Source organism: Oncorhynchus clarkii, chromosome 20, assembly GCF_045791955.1.
Source record: "Oncorhynchus clarkii lewisi isolate Uvic-CL-2024 chromosome 20, UVic_Ocla_1.0, whole genome shotgun sequence".
NCBI classification, from domain to species: domain Eukaryota; kingdom Metazoa; phylum Chordata; class Actinopteri; order Salmoniformes; family Salmonidae; genus Oncorhynchus; species Oncorhynchus clarkii.
In genome coordinates this window covers 74,099,255-74,120,509 of record NC_092166.1, presented here as the reverse complement: position 1 = coordinate 74,120,509, position 21,255 = coordinate 74,099,255, and the positions used below count along the sequence as shown (strand labels likewise).

The window sequence follows — 21,255 nt, the reverse complement described above, 5'->3', positions numbered from 1 at the left end:
CAAACTTCTGTTGCTTCATCGAGAGAAGACAAGTCCCTGCCATTAATAATCCGACAACCATCAGCATCTATATATTATTCCACTGCTTTCACCAAACACACAGAAGAAAAAAAGGAAGGTAAAGTCAGCTAGGGAGAAGAAGGGATTATTGGATGTCTTACAGACACAGTTTGATACTCACTAGTCTGGAAAAGTAATTAAAACAACTCTGCCTCAACAAAAATGTTGCATTGGAAAAAATACCATGAGAGGCACTATAGGGACATAATATGTCATATCCTCCCTAAAAAACAAATGGGTTGAAGGAGGGAATGCATTTTTAAGTAGATTTAAGTAAAAACTAACTCAGCCACTCAGGAAAATGCACTGTCTTCTTGGTAAGCAACTCCCGTGTAGATTTGGCCTTGTGTTTAAGGTTATTGTTCTGCTGAAAGGTGACTTCATCTCCCAATGTCTGGTGGAAAGCAGATTGAACCAGGTTTTCCGCTAGGATTTTTCCTGTGCTTAGCTCCATTCTGTTTATTTTTTTATTTTGAACGATTACAAGCATACCCATAACATGATGCAGCCACCACCATGCTTGAAAATATGGAGAGTGGTACTCAGTAATGCGTTGTGAATTGCTTTGCCAAATATTTTGCAGTATTACTTTAGTGCCTGGTTGCATGTTTTAGATTTTTTTTAATTCTTTACAGGCTTTCTTATTCCCACTCTGTCATATAGGTTAGTATTGTGGATAACTACAATGTTGTTGATCCATCCTCAGTTTTCTCCTATCACAGCCATTAAACTCTGTAACTGTTTTAAAATCACCATTGTTCTCATGGTGAAATCCCTGAGCGGTTTCCTTCCTCTCCAGCAACTGAGTTAGGAAGGACGCCTGTATCTTTGTATTATCTGATTCTCATCATTTGAAGTTTCACGATCTGAGATTGGTGGAGTTCACGGTTTGGTTGAATTGACATGGAATGACCCCCATGTTTTATACCTGAGACTCGTCAGGTCATCAGACCAAAAAAAACCTGACTCTGTATAACCAGCCTCTCATCTTTCTACAAACATCTAAACTGTGTAACCAGCCTCTCATCTTTCTATAACATCGCTACATTTGTTGTTAGATGTACTCTAAATAACAAACAATCATGAATTCATAAGTAAACGAACACCATTGGGATGAAGATACAAGACAAAACATCAATCGAGACAGTTGATCAAGTCATCTGGCACAAAGATTTGGCTGAAGAACATGCTCGGTTATATTACAGATATATATCACTGAGTGAAGGGAGGGAAAAACGTATTCGCTTTGACCTCCAAAACCAGGGCAAGATTTATACCTGGAGAAAGAAGCATTCAAACCACATAGTTTAAGGTCTGGGTTTCTTATTACCAAACCACCAGGGTGCTATTCATCGTCTTTGCTCAACAGCCATCTAAAATAAGCTTCATGACTGGACTGAGTTGCAGGCCTCTTAGGTTGTGATGGTTCCCAGGGCCTTGTACTTTCTCTGTAACTAACATTTGAGTTACAGAGCTCGAGTTGAGTGTGCTTGACCCTCTCACCTACCTGACTAATTAAAATTGGTGGAAGCAATCCATCACATTTTAGTACATTGTCCTAACCAGCTAAATGTTGAACGGCAAGTGGACGCTTTCATGTCTTTCACTAACAACTCTTTTATACAAATTAAATCCCTTACTGAGTCTGGTCCACACATGGCAAGAAGCTATGTTGAGCCAACTCTTTAAAATACTAAATTGAACAGTCATCTTCAAGGAATTGGACTCACCAGGCCACCAAAATAGCTACTACATGCATTCATATATTTTATCTGTACACCAAAACACGATAACTGTGTTGAAGTTCTTTGTAGAACAAGAAAGTGCTTGACTTAAAAGTTAAGTTATAGGCCTATACCCAAGGGTTCAATGTTCTATTCGTGCTCTAGCTTTAAAGATAAATGTTTGAAGGTTAAACGTATCATTGGTTCAGTGGTCTACTCTAGTGGTCTACTGAAGTGGTCTACTGAAGTGGTTTATTCAGTTCAATGTACAATCGACTGTGCTGTTTTACTGTTTAGTGACCCTGAAGCCAATTGAACAGAACTCTGTCTCTCAACACAACTGTGCTAGTGGACAGCCATGGATTAGAAGTTCCACTGACTGTTGTCTTGGTTGGGAGGGATGAATTGTTGTAACGGATATACTCATCAGTTCTGGAGCAAGGCATTTAAACTCCCACACAAACTGCTCCAGGGACACTGTAGTGTGGCAGGCTCCTGCTCCAACCTGTATGCATATGTGCGTCTTTCGTAAGCGTTGGGATAAAGTGGAAGTTACATTTTCATTGGACCTTGTGTACAATTGGACGGATAAACTGATCTTGATCTCTTGATCTATTCAGTGTTCTAGTGGACTGTTTAGTGGCCTAGCAATGACAACACTGGACAAACATGGAAGAAGTTCCAAGTTCCAGTGACTAATCTTCAGAAGAATGAATTCTTGTGACATCGGTAGTGTACTATTTCAAAATGATGTTCCAGTGTTCTGTTTTACTGTTCAGTGGCCTGTTAAGAAGGTTAACATAACTCCCCAGCTCAACACGATGACTTCATGTAAGAAGTTCCACTGACTGTTGTCTTGGTTGGGAGGGATGAATTGTTTAGACAGTTCTGGCGCTGCTTTGGCACCAGTCATAGAGAGGATCAACCCTTACAGAAAAACCACATGATTTCACATTGAAAATCACATCATTTCACATGAAATTTAACATGTTAAATCATGTGTTTTAGGAACACTTTACACATGATCAAGTTTTTACATATTCCAGCCATTATTACACCGTGAAGCAGCCTCCACTGGTGAGAACAGGTACAGTTCACACGTGTACGTAGGTACACTTCACACGTGATCACATGTTATCACATTTTGCTTTACATGTTCTCACCAGTGGAGACTGCTGAGGGGAGAACAGCTCATAATAATGGCTGGAACGGAGAGAATGGAATGGCATCAAACACATGGAAACCATGGAAACCATGTGTTTGATAGCATTCCGCCCATTCTGTTCCAGTCATTACCACAAGCCCGTCCCCCCCAATTAAGATGCCACCAACCTCCTGTGGTTGTCACCTGTTATCACATTAACCTCACATAAGATCATGTGATCACATAAAAACATGTGTTTTTGGAACACTTCACATGTATTCACGTGAAATTCATGTGTTTTTTCCGTGAGGGAACACTAAACACAAAGCAGCTGCTCAATAAAAGACCAGAGATTAGATTTACTCAGAAGTCCAGAGGAAAGACTGTGAAGAAAGAGGGAAGAGAGAGCAAATAAAATGTGACAATGAACGTGGATTTGTGACCTCTACACATCGTTCAGGAATGAGCCCCTTTCGCTTTGTCATGTGGTAAAAATCGGAGGTGAGTGTGTGAATTCTGGCCTTTGAAGATCCAATTCCATGACAGTCTTTGTCTCTCACATTCCCCGTCATGAATTGGAAAGCATTGGATTGGGGTAAGCACTGGCTTTGGGTTTCCACCATTTGTAAATCCATGACGGGGAGAAGGGTGGAGAATTGGGACGCAGACAATGTTTTGTACAGCAAGAAGAGGGAAGACCTATTCTGTAGCAGGTTTAAAAGTTGTCAGTCATGGAAATAACAGAATAGTGTGGCATGTGTATGTGCCATGTACTGTGCCATGTTTACCATGTATTGTACACTACATGCACCTAAACCACCAGCAGCGCGTTTTGTTGTTTCATAGACAGGCAACTAAGGCTACACCCCAACTGGCAGACCGTGGTTTTAACTTGTTTCCTGAGCAAAAATAAAACGGTATTATTATTATATATTTCTTCAGACATAAAATGCTGAAAAAAACCCACCAGGAACTCAGCTCCAAGGGATTTTAATTTAGGAAATCTGTTCCCATGTATTCCCACGCATAATAGAGAGACGTGATCATATACAAATGTAATCAAGGTTTGAAATTATTATGTTTTAATCAAATATTATATCTGTAGTCAATAAATTATTCTAGTCAATTTGTAGTCAACAAATTATTAGTAATTATGTTCTGGCCCCCCGACCATCCGCTCAAGACAAAATATGCACTACAGTGCATCAACCTTTTCACCTGAGCTCTATATTTACAGTAGTTGAGTGTGCCCCTGTCCATAATCTTAAGCATTCTGCAGTTTGGCCTTTAGCCCAGATGGCGCACAAGGCTTGTCGATAAAGTAAAGTCGGAGCTTTAGAAGTTACCCATAACAGCGTTATAACTCAATTTGAGCCTATAACTCAAATCGGATGCCAGCGTATAAATTATACACCCAGAACAGAAAGCATTCTTCTGCAAATCCATCTCTATCAGGAGATAAAAGGAAAAGAAGGCATTGTACTGCAGTAAATCTGGACTGCTCTGTCTAGATGCCCTCTCACACACACACATGCATGCACGCACAAACATGCGCAAACAAATTAACAACAAACACACATACACTGGAATGAACTGCCTGGAAATCACATGCAAGCACACAGACATGCAGGGCCGGTTCCAGGCATAAACAACATAAGCGACCGCCTACAGCCCCACGGCTGCTAGGGGGCCCCCACCCATTCTTTGACAATAATAAAAAATTGGGGAACTCTGGATCAGCAGTTTCTCTCTTTTTATGTCAGTCACTGACAGAGACTCAAATAGCCCATGTCAGTGTTCATTTTGGCAGCTATTTTAGTTTTAGTCTTAAAATAACTTTTAGTCTTAGTAAAATGTTTGTAATTTCATCCATAGATAGTTTGAATTATTATCAGTCGACTAAAACTGGACTATTTTAGTCTCGTCTTTGGCTCAGTTGGTAGAGCATGGTGCCAGAGTTGGGGGTTCAATTCCCACAGGGGACCAGTATTAAAATGTATGCACTCACTAACTGTAAATCGCTCTGGATTAGAGAGTCTGCCAAATGACTAAAATCTCACAGCCATAACTGTCAAGGGAGTGAATGACAGGGGAGATTTTGAGGCTTACAAAAATGCCAGAAGTACTACTGTACTCCTAATATTCAACAAATAGCAACAACAAAATGCAACTGCAACTCGCATTTGTGGACTACAATGGAAGTGTGTCAACACAGACTAATGAATAACAGCACACATGGGAAAATAGAGCTTCTGTCGTGATCAAAGAAAACATTGCCTACATGAAAGTAAGAGAGTAAACATTGTTTCTAGTTGAGGTTAGATATAAGTCAAGTCACAACTGCCAATGAGAGGATTACCTGAAATATTATGCATGTATGCTGGCGTATGATTGGACAAAACAGATGAAAAGGAGCTTTGTGTCAAATTAAATGGCCATTAGTCTCACATGGAATTCTTGTCTCGTCCCATTTTCATCAACTAAAATGAAAAGTCATTTGTAATAGTTTGCGTTTTTTTCCAGGGCATCTCTTCTAGCTATGGTCATAGTTTAATTCAGGAATAAGTCATTGATGAGCACTTTTCCTCATAGTTATTGTTGATGAAATTAACACTGCCATTCCATGTCGGCTAAATGTTCTTAGATTGGTAAATGAGTCTAGTCAGCTGTCTATACTTGTAGTAATCATGGTTGAATTACCAACCGGGCACGCAGGGATTTTGTTAGTCACTCTCACCCAGATGTCATAATAACATGGTATAAGTCATGGCAAAATGTGTAGAATTGCAGGAAATTAACTGTAAAACTGCAAATGTTTCTCTTTGCTCCATGACAAAATGAGTCAAATTGCAGCAAACTTGCTTTAAAACTGCAACATTTTCTCTAAGTCCCGTGGCAAAATGTGGAGAACTGCAGGAAATTGACTCTACAATTATATTTTTTCTCTCTGCCGTCAAGAGGGGGGCCACTAAAATGTTTTGCCCATGAGGTCTGGAGGCCCCTAACAACATTTAGCTTTGGACCCCAAAAGGTTAGAGCCGGCCCTGCACACATGCATGCACACACATGCATTGATTTGCCAGTGATGCGCTTGCCATGACAAGCATTCCTCTTGCTTCCTATTCTCTGTGGGACTGTCTTGGAAAAAGCATGAGTCATGTCATTCCATTGTCAGATTAACATCAAACAACTCTAGGTGAATGTACTAAAGACATAAAACTGGTCATTGGCCGTATTTAAAGTGATTCTCTGGTACTTTTGTATACTTTTTAGCCAGTAGTGAAAGTAGTGCTCATGAGCTGGAAATTGCGTACTACGTCACCTATGTGCAGATATTTGCACCACGTCATTGCTCTCTCTCGCTCTGCTGATGTGTGTGCATCTTGTTAGTTGTCACTCAAATGGTGAGGGGCTGAAGATCATTGGCTAGAACTCAAATTGCTAGGGGGTTGGCCCACACGGGAGGAAATGTAGGGAAAGCTTCCAGAAAAACAGTTGCTTTCAAACTAGGGATTTTGTGGCTAATTGAGGTAGATTATGCATGTATGAACTACACATTGACACATCCAGCCCAAAGCGGGAGGTTTCAAAGGTTCCGGAGCATGTCTTTAATGTTGTGTAAAATGGTAGTGCTTCCTATTCTCTGTGGGACACGGGAACATACATAAAATAAATTACTATGTATCATGTGTCACTGTAACATAAAACAAATGCACCTACTGTACACTGTAATATGAAATACAGAATTGAACTTGCCACCTTGCTCCCTTTAAGTTACTGTCAAATCCATGGCAACCCTTTGCATGATTTACTACAGCTATTACAACGTAGGGTGATGGCCTGTGACACCATACAGTACAGACTCCAGTTAAAGGTATTTAAGACGTATTACAGGGCTTTATGCAGACCAGGGCTGGTGGCCCTTGACATCACATCGTAAATGCTTTCCATGACATTTCCTGATGTGTCATGTGTCACTTTAACATTAAACAACTCTAGGTGAAGATATTTCAGACTTATTACAGGTATTGAAGGTATTTTAGATGGTGTCAAAAATGATTAGTGCAGGGGAGAGGACGAAGCCTGTGAAATCCAGTAACATGAACCTCTGACTCTCCACCTGTATTTCAACCCCTACCTTTTAACTTCCATACCAGGTCACGTGTTTCCATAGAAAGGAGGATGATGAGACAGAAGAGGAGGAGGAATAGAGGGAGAGAAAGGAAGAGGAGGAGGAGAGGGAGGACAAGTAGGAAGGAACCACCACTCACACAGTTGTCTTCAGAGCCAGAAGCAATGAATCGTCCACAGGGTGAAAAGGCTGCGGTGCAGGGATGACAGCGATTCAAGTGGTTCTCATACCGCCGCACACACCTATGGAGAGAAAACAGAGTGGGAGATTTACAGAATGCCAATGAAAACTACTATTGCTGCTCTATTTGAAAGGGCAAATCAGTAGTGACATTTCATGATTCTGCTTAGATTTATTTAGGTGTGTTGTATTTCAGTTATTATGGATCCCCATTACTCGTCCTGGTTGTCCAGCAACAATTAAGGCAGTAACACAATAAAATACAATTTTGAAACATTAAAATACATTTTACAACAGATTTCACAATACATTTGCAAACGATGGCCTCAGTCCTGGTATCCACAGTCGTTCATATTGGGTGGTTGTGTTTGTGTGTGTGTGGTTACCAAGGATGCCAAATATTTCCACTAGTTGCAAAAATGCCTAGTTCAGAACACACACACAAACATACTGATTTACGAGAATGTAAAATGTCAAACATCTCACCATTGAGATCTCAAAGAGAAGCAGTATCAAATATCACATTTATTCTGCTACCCTTAGGGACTAGGAACTAACCTAGTCTAGCAGCAAAGTGCCACTGCACCCCAGAGCAAGCTCCTTTCAGCACAAAACAAAAAAGGGTTCCCAGGTGTCAACATGGGAGTGGTGCCCAATGAGTTACAGTACCAAATAAAATCCAAGTTTATTGGTCGTGTACAGAGATTTATAGATGTTATCGCTGGTGCAGTGAAATTATTGTGTTTCTAGCTCCATCAGTGCAGTAATCCCTAGCAATAAAAATCGAATAAAAAACTATACACACATAATACAGAAAAAAAATGAAATATCAGAACGAGCGATGTCAGAGACCGTAAAATATAAACATACACTGAGTACACCAAACATTGGGAACACATTGCCCTCGACTCCACAAGGTGTCAAAAGGATTCCACAGGGATGATGGCCCATGTTGACTCCAATGCTTCTGAAAGGACTGTACATACAGTATGTATGTATTATACAGTATGTATAATACTGTATTATAGTAAAGGGACATCCTATATACAGTGCATCTGGAAAGTATTCAGGCCCCTTCCCTTTTTGCATATTTAGTTACGTTAGAGACTTTTTCTAATATGGATTCAATAAAAAATTAGCATCATCAATCTAGACACAATAACCCATAATGACAAAGCGAAAACAAGTTTTAAGAAATGTTTGCAAAAAAACCTGAAAAACCTTATTTACATAAGTATTAAGACCCTTTGCTACTCAAAATTGAGCTCAGGTGCATCCTGTTTCCATTGATCATCCTTGAGATGTTTCTACAACTTGATTGGAGTCCACCTGTGCTAAATGTAATTGATTGGACATGATTTGGAAAGGCACAATCCTGTCTGTATAAGGTCCCACAGTTGACAGTGAATGTCAGAGCAAAAATCAAGCCATGAGGTCGAAGGAGTTGTCTGTAGAGCTCTGAGACAGGATTGTGTCGAAGCACAAAACATTCTGCAGCATTGAAGAACACAGTGGCCTCCATCATTCTTAAATGGAAGAAGTCTAGAACCACCAAGACTCATCCTAGAGCTGGCCGGCCAAACTGAGTAATCAGGGGAGAAGGGCCTTGGTCAGGGAGGTGACCAAGAACCTGATGGACAATCGGACAGACCTCCAGAGTTCCTCTGTGGCAATGGGAGAACCTTACAGAAGGACAACAATCTCTGCAGCACTCCACCAATCAGGCCTGTATGGTAGAATGGCCTGAAGGAAACCACTCCTCAGTAAAAGGCACATGACAGCCTGGAGTTTGCCAGAAGGCACCTAAAGGCATCTCAAACCATGAGAAACAAGATTGAATCCTTTGGCCTGAATGCCAAGCGTCACGTCTGGAGGAAACCTGGGTATGTTTTTCAAAGGCAGGGACTGGGAGACTAGTCAGGATCGAGGGAAAGATAAATGGAGTAAAGAAAACCTGCTCAGGACCTTAGACTGGGGTGAGGGTTCACCTTCCAACAGGACAACAACCCTAAGCACACAACCAAGACAACACAGGAATGGCTTTGGGACAAGTCTCAATGTCCTTGAATGATCCATCCAGAGCCCCGACTTGAACCCGATCGAACATCTCTGGAGAGACCTGTGCAGCAAAGCGCCCCATCCAACCTGACAGAGTTTGAGAGGCTATGCAGAGAAGAATGGGAGAAACTACCTAAATACAGGTGTGCCAAGCTTGTAGCGTCATACCCAAGAAGAATAGGAGAAACTACCCAAATACAGGTGTGCCAAGCTTGTAGCGTCATACCCAAGAAAACTCGAGGCTGTAATCATTGCTTCAACAAAGTACTGAGTAAAGGGTCTGAATACTTATGTAAATGTGATATCTGTAACTACTGCTTTACACACCTTCATATACATATACACTGAGTATACAAAACATTATATTATGTTGCACCGCACCCCCCTTTTGTCCTCAGAACAGCCTTTATTCATCGGGGCATGGACTCTACAAGGTGTGGAAAGCGTTCCACATGGATGCTGGCCCATGTTGACTCCAATGCTTCCCACAGCTGTGCCAAGTTGGCTGGATGTCCATTGGGTGGTGAACCATTCTTGATATACATGGTAAATTGTTGAGCGTGAAAAACACAGCAGCGTTGCAGTTCTTGAAACACTCACTACCATACCCCGTTCAATGGCACTTCAATATTTTCCCTCTGAATGGCACACATACACAATCCATGTCTCAGTTGTCTCAAGGCTTAAAAATCATTCTTTAACCTGCCTCCTCCCCTTAATTTTCAATGATTGAAGTGGATTTAACAGGTGACATCAATAAGGGATCATAGCTTTCACCTGGATTCACCTGGTCTGCCGTCCAAACACTTAAAAGACACACCCTCGTCCACTTACCCTCGCCTTATGCCCTTGGGGGAATCCCTGTCACCATCTTGGCAGGCAGGCCAAATGATTAGCCAAGCAAGAGAAGTTTGCAACGTAAGCCCTCGTTTTTAATCGGCTTTGTGAGTGTACAATTATGTTCACTCCGGGGGCCTGAAACTCTGCATAATTCAATTTGCATCGATTGCACATCCGCTAAGAAAAGTCAGAGAAAACTTAAAAACAACATCAATGGAGAAGTCAACATACAAGTGTAAGTAAAAACGAATGCAAATAAATTGCTACTATTGCACATGACGGAACCACAAACAATAAGTAAATATGTTTGTTTGGTTATCTTTTTGAAATTGTAGAAATAAAAGCATTTCCTTCTTCAGAAGTTCCAGCTAGGCAGGCTAACGTTAGTTAGCTAAATCATTTGCTAGCTATCATAAAGTAGGCGCATATTAATAATTAGATACTTAATATAAGTAGACATACACTCATAATTGACTGTAGCGCATATAAAGCACCCACAAGCTACCGGTGGCTGAAAACACAATAATCGCGGGATGAACGAGTGATGAATTTCTAGGTCCATTTAAAAATCATTCCTTCCTCCCTCGCCATGCAAGTGTATACTCGTCAGACGTCATGATGCGTCATCAGAAGTGTCCACTTAATTTGAGGGCTGAGGGATAGGGTGTGTCTTTTAAGTGTTTGGACCGCAGCCCTGGATTAATTCTACTGCAGGACAGGCTAACAAACTGAGCCATGCTCTCTGCTAATGAACAATGTTGGCTGTTGTGTGTGTGTGTGTGTGTGTGTCCTGGACTTTCACATCATAATCTCATCAGACCAGGTAAAACCTAATGACTGGTGTCCTCATAGGGGCCCAGAACAGATGTGGATGGTGGTGTGGGTGAACACCTTATTTTACATTGTGTAAACCACTAATAGGTGAATGTCAATGTTAACGGGAATGTTAACATACAGACAGACAAACAGATAGAGAGAGACAGGTAGACAGACAGACAGTGAGCCAGACAGACAGTCTGACAGACACTAGCAAGCTCTACTGCCGTAGTGAAACTTTGTTGCCAAAACAAAATAAGATGGCATTACAAAGTCAAAGGTCATGAACCACCCAGCTTTCAATTCCAGCCAAACAAGTGGCAGAACTGATGATGAAACATGGTGAAGCCCCAAAATTGCCTACCCTGGAAAACGTGTGTTTCAGACACACGGAGGTAGATGGCTGCAAATGTTTTACTTTTAAACTCGGACAAAACAGATGCTAGTTCTAGGTCCCAAGAAACAAAGAGATCTTCTGTTTGATCTAACAATTTATCTCAATGGTTGTACAGTCGTCTCAAATAAAACTGTGAAGGATCTCAGCATTAGTCTGGACCCTGATTTCTCTTTTGACAAAAATGTCAAAAACATTTCAAAAGCAGTTTTTTTCTATCTTTGTAATATTGCAAAAAATCAGACACCTTTAGTCTAAATATTTTGAAAAGAAACAAATCCATGCTTTATCACTTCTAGATTAGACTACTGCAATGCTCTACTCTCCGGCTACTCAGATAAAGCACTAAATAAACTTCAGTTAGTGCTAAATACGTCTGCTAGAATCCTGACTAGAACCAAAACTTTATCTTATTACTCCAGTGCTAGCCTCTCTACACTGGCTTCCTGTTAGTGATAGGGCTGATTTCAAGGTTTTACTGCTAACCTACAAAGCATTACATGGACTTACTCGTACCTCTATCTCCGATTTGGCCCTGCCGTAAGAGACTGGTACCAAACGAGTCTGGTGGGAGGAGCTATAAGAGGACGGGGTCATTCTAATGGCTGGAATGGAATCAATGGAACGGAGTCAAACATGTTGTTTCCATGTGTTTGGTAGCATTGTATTGATTCCATTCCAGCCATTACAATGAGCCTGTCCTCCTATAGCTCCTCCCACCAGCCTCCACTGGAACATACCTACACGTACTCTACGGTCACAAGACACAGGCCTCCTTATTATTCCTAAAATTTCTAAGCAAACAGCTCTATAGAGCTTCATTTTTATGGAATGGTCTGCCGATCCATGTGAGAGACGCAGACTCGGTCTCAACCTTTAGGTCTTTACTGAAGACTCATCTCTTATGTAGGTCCTATGATTGAGTGTAGTCTGGCCCAGGGGTGTGAAGGTGAATGGCAAGGTACTGGAGTGACGAACCACCCTTGCCTTTTTGCCTCTGGGGGCTGAGTCACAGGCTTGCTAGTGTTCTCCCATCCCAGGGACGTCTTGCCAGGCTTTTTTTCGCTATACTCGACTTGAGTGGGTTGAGTCAATGACGTGATCTTCCTGTCCGGCCCCCCCCCCCGGTGGGTGAGATCTTCGTGGGCTATACTTGGCCTTGTCTCAGGGTGGTAAGTTGGTGGTCTGTTGATATTCATCTGGTGGTGTGGGGCTGTGCTTTGGCAAAGTGGGTAGGGTTATATCCTTCCTGGTTGGCCCTGTCCGGGGGTATTGTCGGGCAGGGCCACAGAGTCCCCCGACCCCTCCTGGCGCAGTCTCCAGTATCTATGCTGCAATAGTCTATGTGCCTGGGGGTTCAGGTCAGTCTGTCCTATCTGGTGTAATTATCCTGTCTTATCTGGTGTCCTGTGTGATCTTAAGTATGTTCCCTCTAAGTCTCCAATCTCTCTCTTGCTTTCTCTCTCTCCCCTTCTCGGAGGACCTAAGAGATAGGACCCTGCCTCAGGACTACCTGGCCTGATGAACTTTGGCTATCCCCATCCCCAGTCCACCTGGTCGTGTTGCTGATCCAGTTTCTGCTGTTCTGCCTGCAGCTATGGAACCCTGACCTGTTCACCAGACGTGCTACCTTGTCATGCTGCTGCTCTAGTTTCAACTGTTCAGCCTGCGGCTATGGAACCCTGACCTGTTTACTGGATGGGCTACCTTATCCCAGACCTGCTGATTTAAGTCTCTCTCTCGACCTCTGAATGCACGGCAATGAAAAGCCAACTGACATTTACTCCTGAGGTGCTGACCTGTTGCACCCTCTATAACCACTGTGTTAATTATTTGACCCTGCTGGTCATCTATGAACATGAAGAACAATCTTGTCTTAATGGCCAAGTACTCTTATAATCTCTACCGCGCACAGCCAGAAGAGGACTGGCCACCCCTCAGAGCCTGGTTTCTTCCTAGGTTCCTGCCTTTCTAGGGAGTTTTTCCTAGCCACAGTGCTTCTACATCTGCATTGCTTGCTGTTTGGGGTTTTAGTCTGGGTTTCTGAATAAGCACTTTGTGACATCTGCTGATGTAAAAAGTGCTTTATAAATACATTTGATTGATAACAGACAGACGACCTAATGCTTTTTGTCTCACTGTGACTGAGCAGTAAGAGGAGGATGGAAAGGAGGAGGGAAAGGAGAAGGAAGGAGGAGGAGAGAGAAGGAGGAAGGAAAGGAGAAGGAAGGAAAGGAGAAGAGGGGAGGAGGAGGGGGGAAAGTAGAAGGAAGGAGGAGGGGGAAGGGAGGAGGAGGAAGGGGAAAGGAAAAGGGAGGAGGAGGAGGAAGGGGAAAGGAAAAGGGAGGAGGAGGAGGAAGGGGAAAGGAGAAGGAAGGAAGGAGGAGGAGGAGGAGGGGAAAGGAGAAGGAAGGAGGAGGAGGGAAAGGAGAAGGAAGAGTGTGTGGGGATAATATTTTGATTGAGCAATGACAGCACAGAGAGGAAGAGGTAGAGGAGGAGGAAGGGGAGGAAACTGAGTTTGGTCCAACACACCGTCCCAGCGTTGTCTGAGTAATGACAATGCATCGTGTGTGTGTGTGTATGTATGTATGTATGTATGTGTGTGTGTGTGTGAGTGAGTGAGTGAGTGAGTGAGTACAATGCGGCATGCTGCTGATGACTAACCCAGACAGGGATAGGAAGGTCTGTTCCCCTTGGACCCGAGCCGACGACGTTACTAAATCCACCTTGGTCCTCTGAGTCACTCGTCAATATAATCAACAAGCTAATCATAGAAATCATCTGGCTACTAAATGGCTAATGCTAGATTCCACTTCAATCAGTGTCTCCTCAAAGGCTAGGTGAATAATATCATAGTCATTTTCCCATAAGAGGTTTTTGTAGCCACCATAATTGAATTTGCAGACCACTGTAAAGATAAAATATGTAAAAAGTTACTTTTTTTGCTTTATTTGATTATTTATTCCCTTTCTTGAAACAAGACTGCATGATGTCATCCCTGTAAGAGACAGTCAAGTAATGCAACCACCTTTAACAAGGAAGCAGTTGGGCCAAAATGAGTTTTATTTTCTACTCATCCTTCTTTTTTAAAAGTTCCAGTGTATAATGCTAGATTACAGTATGGATTTAACAGTGGGGGTTTCCAGCAGATTTGGAGTTGAAGATATTTCTGAACTAAGCAGAAACAGACCGCTAGATATTCACTTTCATCTCCGAAACAGGAAGCATGCTGATGTGATGTTCAGGGCCTGTATTCCCAAAGCATCTCAGAATAGGAGTGCTGATCTAGGATCAGTTTAGCTTTTAAATCAAAATGCATACTAACGCTAACCCACCTGATCCTAGATCAGCACTGGTACTCTGAGAGGCTTTTGACTACAGGCACAGAATCACTGGTTACCCAGCACATATTGATGAGGAATGGTGTTTTTGCTGCGTCTGGGCTGTTGTCTCATTGTTTGGAAATGTGCTGGAGGCCACAACTGCACACACTATGACGTGTGTAGGGATAACAGATTGCTGAGTAATAATAAACGCTGGTCAGTGGTTTACATGGCTTATAAAGCCAGTTTCTCCCAACTGAGGCAACTATTCAAATAGGAGAAGCCATAGTACAGAAACGTTGAAGTTTCAGTGGTAGCTGTGGTGCCAGTGGGAGAAAGAGTGTGTGTGTATTTCCTGGTAGATCTACACAACAGTTCAATTTAAACAACACACAGGGAATATTACCCTTGGTGCTTAACCTACCCTGAAAAGCTTAATTAGAGTCCCAAATGGCACCCTATTCACTATCTAGGGCACTACTCTGGTCAGAAGTGCCATTTGGGACACAGAGGCATTTATTAACGTAAAGGTCACAATAAAAAGGAACACTAATTCAAATGCTCTCATCCTGTGTGTGAGAACCAAACACCTTGGGTGTGTGTGTTCGTATGTCTGTCTGTCTGTGTGGGTTTGTGTGTTTGCGCATGTGCGTATGTTTGTCCATGCATGTGTTTATCCTTCCCAAACCGACCGCCTGCTTCTTTACGGCCTGCCTTCTTTTTATTAGTTTTTGTTCCTACTTCGCCTGCCAGGCAACATTACTAAGAACTTAGTACTTAGGATACTTGGATTCAGCAAAGCTCACTTTCAGTCCTGGGCTCAATTACTATTTGAAATCTCTTAAAATAAGTTCAGCATTCAGCTTCAACCTTCCTGGAGTACAGTACAACAGTGGGCAGGGTTGGCACTTTTGGAAAAAAATATATACTGGTTCCATTGAAACACACAAGCTTAATCAAGCCCAGCTGAAGTATTTGAAATGATTTCAAATAGTATTTGAACCCAGCAATGTTAATATTGTGCCTTTTGTTCATTTTCTCTTCACAATCCAGGTTGGGCCTGCCTGGTTCTCGTTAGAATTAAAGATTACGACAACTAAGATAAACAACTATATTTAAAAAATCCCTCATATTTCAATCAGTGGACCAGAACCAAACAACAGATTGCCTGGTGCAACAGACTGTCTGGTGGGTGCGTGTGTGCCTGGCCGCCCTGCAGTGCATTCTGGACCCTGTGTCATCAACCCTGGGAGCGCTAGGAAGATGTTTGCAAACATTTCATTTTTGGGAAAAACAATATAACATATTTAGAGAAGAGCAGAACCAACTAAATGAATAACAGCTGTGTAAGAATAGGAGCTGATTTCCTGGACACAGATTAAGCCTAGTCCTGGAATAAAACTATGCTCAATGGAGAATCTCCATTGAACTAGGTGTTTGAGTCCAGACTAGACTTAATCTGTGTCCAAGAAACTGTCTCTAGCTGGACTCCTACCAGTGGAGCCTAGCTCTCCTATGACTCCTGTTCATACTATATTAGAAGAATAACAGTGGGATGCTGGCTAATGGGTGACGGAGTTTGCTGAAGTTGGCTAGCTAGCTAGCAAGTGACAAGAACGTTATCCATCATGTATAGCAACCATCTTGTTTAGAATGGACGACCAGTCATTTTCCATAGACCGTAGCAGTTAATTGCGTTGGGCCAGTAACCGAAAGGTCACTGTTTCCAATCCCAGAGCCGGCTAGGTGAAAAATCTGTCAATGAACCCTTGAGCAAGGCACTTAACACTAATTGTGCCTGTAAATCGCTTGTGGTAAAAACGTCTGCTAAATGACTAAAATGTAAATGCCTTTGTTGACTTCATTGAGTCAGTCCCCTCGCAAGGCCCGAGGTCGATGTTCGCACCCACGTGGAAAGTTATTTAGCATAATACAAAAATCCCCATAAAAATCAAGGTATCTGTTTTTTTGTTGTTGCATTGGATGCATCACAACCCACCGCATCTGCCTATGTCGTGACAGAGCTAGAGCGGTGTTTGTCAGACCATAAGGCATGAGGTCTTCTCACAAAATCATCTGTAGCATCCAAACAGTTTGGGATGCACACTAATATGACCCCTCTGTGGAAAGGTGAGACTCTTGTGAACATGTCGTTTTGGCTCTGGGACGCCAACAGGCTTCAGAAGACTTGTCTGAAGGTCCCCCGGTACCAGTTGAACAAATGTATGGCGGTATATATGGAGACTATTTATTGCCAAAAATAAGGTGTTAAATATATGTAGAACATTTTTATTTGATTTTTTTACAAATGTTTCCTGATCTTTCTTATATCTCTCAGACAGGACTGACACTTCAGAACAAACGTCCTTTTCAATTCTTGGGGTACTGTCTGTTGTTCTATGTAGTGAATCTGTTATTCAATATGTTGTATGGGCTAATAATTTTCAGCAAATATTTTTGATATATATTTATTTTATACTTCAAGGTATCTTCAAATTCAAAATCAAAGTAGCAAAATTATCCCTGGTATAATCTTCTTAAAACAATTCCATATATCTTAGTAGAACCCCGCCAGGGCTTAAGACTCTTCTGGGTTATAAAGCAAACAGTATGGTCTTCAACAGCAAATATGTAAATTGTTTAAGCATATGTTGCAGCGATTAAAATATTTTTTTCTGAATATTGACAAAAAATGTGTTAGCAATCAGCGACAGAGTTGACAAGCCACTGATGGAGCTGACAACAGATACTCAAAACAGACATAATTTTGCAATACAAAATACAAGATCAATTCAAACATTTATAAAATATGATTCATGATTCATTTGAAAATCCCAAAATAAAAACAACCATTCAAATCGGCTCTTTCAGCTCTGACGGAATTGAGTTGATGTTTGACATTTTTCATCTTCCTTCAAGTGGTATGCAGAGTAGCAATTTAGCTTTTCCTCTGTTGCTTGATGACACTATAACTTAATTAAATGTATCATATTTGAAACAAAATTCCTCTTCTTTCAGGCAGATGGAGTTGATAGTTTGTTTGTGACCATGGTGATTCCAATTGTTTGTTTAAATATATCAAAAGTAGAGAACTTTATGGACCATGAGTGGTCTTGTTGCACTACATGTAACGAGGACATGAAGGGTCCTTCTGGAATAGCTGTCCCTGCTCATTCCCGATTCATTTAGGATTTTAGACCAATCTGAGTTCACGTAATCTCCAGACACATCTTTTAGAACTCACAGTTTTGAGAGAAATATTCTTTCAAGTCAAAGAGGGCTATTGCAAGAAAATACACTGAAAACAAATATAAGCGCAACATGTAAAGTGTTGGTCCCATGTTTCATGAGCTGAAATAAAAGTTCACAGAAACATTCCATACACACAAAAATATTATTTCTCAAAAATCATGCGTATAATTTTTTTGCATCCCTGTTAAGTGAGCATTTCTCCATCCACCTGACAGATGTGGCATATCAAGAAACTGATTAAACAGCATGATCATTACACAGTTGCACCTTGTGCTGGGGACAATAAAAGGACACTTTAAAATGTGTAGTTTTGTCACACAACACAATGCCACTGATATCTCAAGTTTTGAGGGAGCATGCAATTGGAATGCTGAATGTAGGAATGTCCACCAGAGCTGTTGCCAGGTAATGTAATGTTAATTTCTCTACCATAAGCCACCTCCAACGTGGTTTTAGAGAATTTGTCCAACCGGCCTCACAACTGCAGACCATGTGCATGGCGTCGTGTGGGTGATTGGTTTGCTGATGTCAACGTTGTGAACAGAGTCCCCCATGGTGGCGGTGGGGTTATAGTATAGGCAGACATAAGCTACGGACAACAAACACAATTGCATTTTATCTATGGCAATTTGAATGCACAGAGATACTGTGACCCTGAGGCCCATTATCGTGCCATTCATCCGCCACCATCACTTCATGTTTCAGCATGATAATGCACGGACCCATTTCGCAAGGATCTGTACACAATTCCTGGATGCTGGAAAATGTCCCAGTTCTTCCATGTCCTGAATACTCACCAGTCATGTCACCTATTGAGCATGTTTGGATGCTCTGGATTGACCTGTATGACAGCGTTTTCCAGTTCCCGCCATTATCCAGCAACTTCACACAGCCATTGAAGAGGAGTAGGACAGCATTCCACAGGCCACAATCAACAGCCTGATCAACTCTGTGCGAAGGAGATATGTAGCGCTGATGTGTACCGACTGGTTTTCATTAGTACACAGCGTTGATCGAGATCTTCAGCTTCTTGACAATTTCTAGCACAGAATAGCCTTAACTTCTCAGAAGAAGAATAGACTGACGAGTTTCAGAAGAAAGTCCCTTGTTTCTGGCCATTTTGAGCCTGTAATCGAACCCACAAATGCTGATGCTCCAGATACTCAACTAGTCTAAAGAAGGCCAGTTGTATTTCTTCTTTAATTAACAGTTTTCAGCTGTGCTAAAATAATTGCAAAAGGGTTTTCTAATGATCAATTAGCCATTTAAAATTATAAACTTGGATTAGCTAACACAACGTGCCATTTGAACACATTAGTGATGGTTGCTGATAATGGACCTCTGTACGCCTATGTAGATATTCCATTAAAAAACAGCCGTTTCCAGCTACAATACTCATTTACAACATTAACAATGTCTACACTGTATTTCTAATCAATTTGATGTTATTTTAATGGACAACATGTGCTTTTCTTTCAAAAACAAGGACATTTCTAAGTAACCTCAAACTTTTGAACGGTAGTGTATATATTTTCCCCTTGTGAAATACCCGTAAATGTAAATGTTAATCTCAAATAACGCTACGCCAGTGACACACACACACACACACACACACACACACACACACACACACCCTCCTCTCCTGAGCCACAATAGTCACTTCTGGTTTGTGACCCATTAGGGAGCAGTTTAAAGAGTTGGATGAGATTGGGACATTACAGGTCACTTGTAATGAGGCCAATGTCTATATAGAACAAATCCTTAGCAAATAGACTAAGGCTTCGTCCCAAATGGCACCCTTTCCCCTATTCACCCTTATGGAAAAACAACATGAATTTCATATGTGAACACAAAACACATTTTCATATAATCACGCCATTTTATGTGAAGTTAATGTGGTAACAGGTGACATGTAAAGCAACACTTGATTACTTGAAACTACATGTGATCCCATGTGAAGTGTTCCAACTCATGTGAGTTGTGAAATTAGGTGATTTTTCTGAAAAGGCAGTACACTACTGTTGACCAGGGCCGAAGGGGGCAATAAGGATCTGGTCAGAAGTAATGCACTATAGGCAATTTTGCACCATTTGGGACACAACGCAAGCAAATATACTTCAATCTGTCTGAAAAGGTGACTGATGGCCAAAATGTTTCATTTTCACTTTTCTCTTTCTTTTCACTGAGATGATGTCACTTTATTTTTTAATGAAGCTTGAGGAAAAAATGTAAGCTTTTCCGAGCTCTTTGGGTTTTGGTACCAAATCCTTTCAGGTACATGATGTCAACACATGGTCATAGCAAGGCAATGAATATGTCCCAAATGGCTTCCTATCTTCTATATAGTGCACTACTTTTGGCCAGATCCATATGGGCCCTTGTCAAAAGTAGTGCACTATCTTGAATAGGGTGTTATTTGGGACACAGACCCTGAGACAATGGAAAATAACTCAGTTTGGTTATAAATACAATATTAGAGTGCTCAGGGAAATATACACTAATAACTAATGAACTGACACAGGCCAATGTTATGACCAGCTGCCTGTCACATGTGTGCACCTGCATGATTAAATAGTCTGACATCATCAATATGAGACATTCCTTGGAGGCTTCTACATTGACCTTTAACCCTAGGCTTAGGGGCAGAGGTAAATCAAATATCCTGACCTGTTTCAATAAACCGTCTGTCAGGTGATAGGTTGTGAGTACAGGAAGACATCTTGACAGGAACCAGACTTTTGAAGAACAAACCCAAACCTGATACGTATCTTCAGGAAGAAGAAGACGACAAGTGAAATGGAGTGGAGGAGGGAGACAAAGATTTGTCTTTGTCGCGGAACAATGATCATGATGAGTAGGATGCAAGGGTGTGCAGCCTCTATAATATAGCATCAAGGCCACACCACAAAAGAAAAAGGTCAAGTTATCCTTAACTTGTCCAACCACTTCTACCAAGTAAATGTAAACTATGTTTGGATTTGCTGAGACGCAGTGTTGCGCAGGCAGATTCTTAAATTGAGCAATGAACAATAATATCGTCAAGGATTAAGACCGAAGGGAATGACAAGAGAGATGAATGAAGCCCTCACACATATTTCAATATCACATCCACCATTTGGCTTCCTCTAAGAGACAATCACACACACACATACAGAGAGAGACAGGATTGGACCACTATATGACAGGCCGTAGAACAAGACCCTGACCAGAACATGACCTGGAAACGGGGCACAAATATTTATCTAAACAGAATCAGGCTTTGACAGACACTGTCTGGGCCTTGGATAGGACCAGAACTGGATTGAGCTTACCTGGTGCAATGGAACCAA

The 21,255-nt window shown here is 41.6% G+C and overlaps 1 protein-coding gene across 1 annotated transcript in view; it reads right to left on the bottom strand.

Moving 5' to 3' along the window:
- Positions 1-21,255, bottom strand: part of LOC139376891 (WD repeat domain 27) — a 151,309-nt gene that overhangs the window by 61,738 nt on the left and 68,316 nt on the right. The window contains exon 22 of the mRNA XM_071119880.1: positions 7,200-7,302. Within this exon, the coding sequence (XP_070975981.1) occupies positions 7,200-7,302 (103 nt within the window). The remainder of the gene's footprint in view (positions 1-7,199; positions 7,303-21,255) is intronic.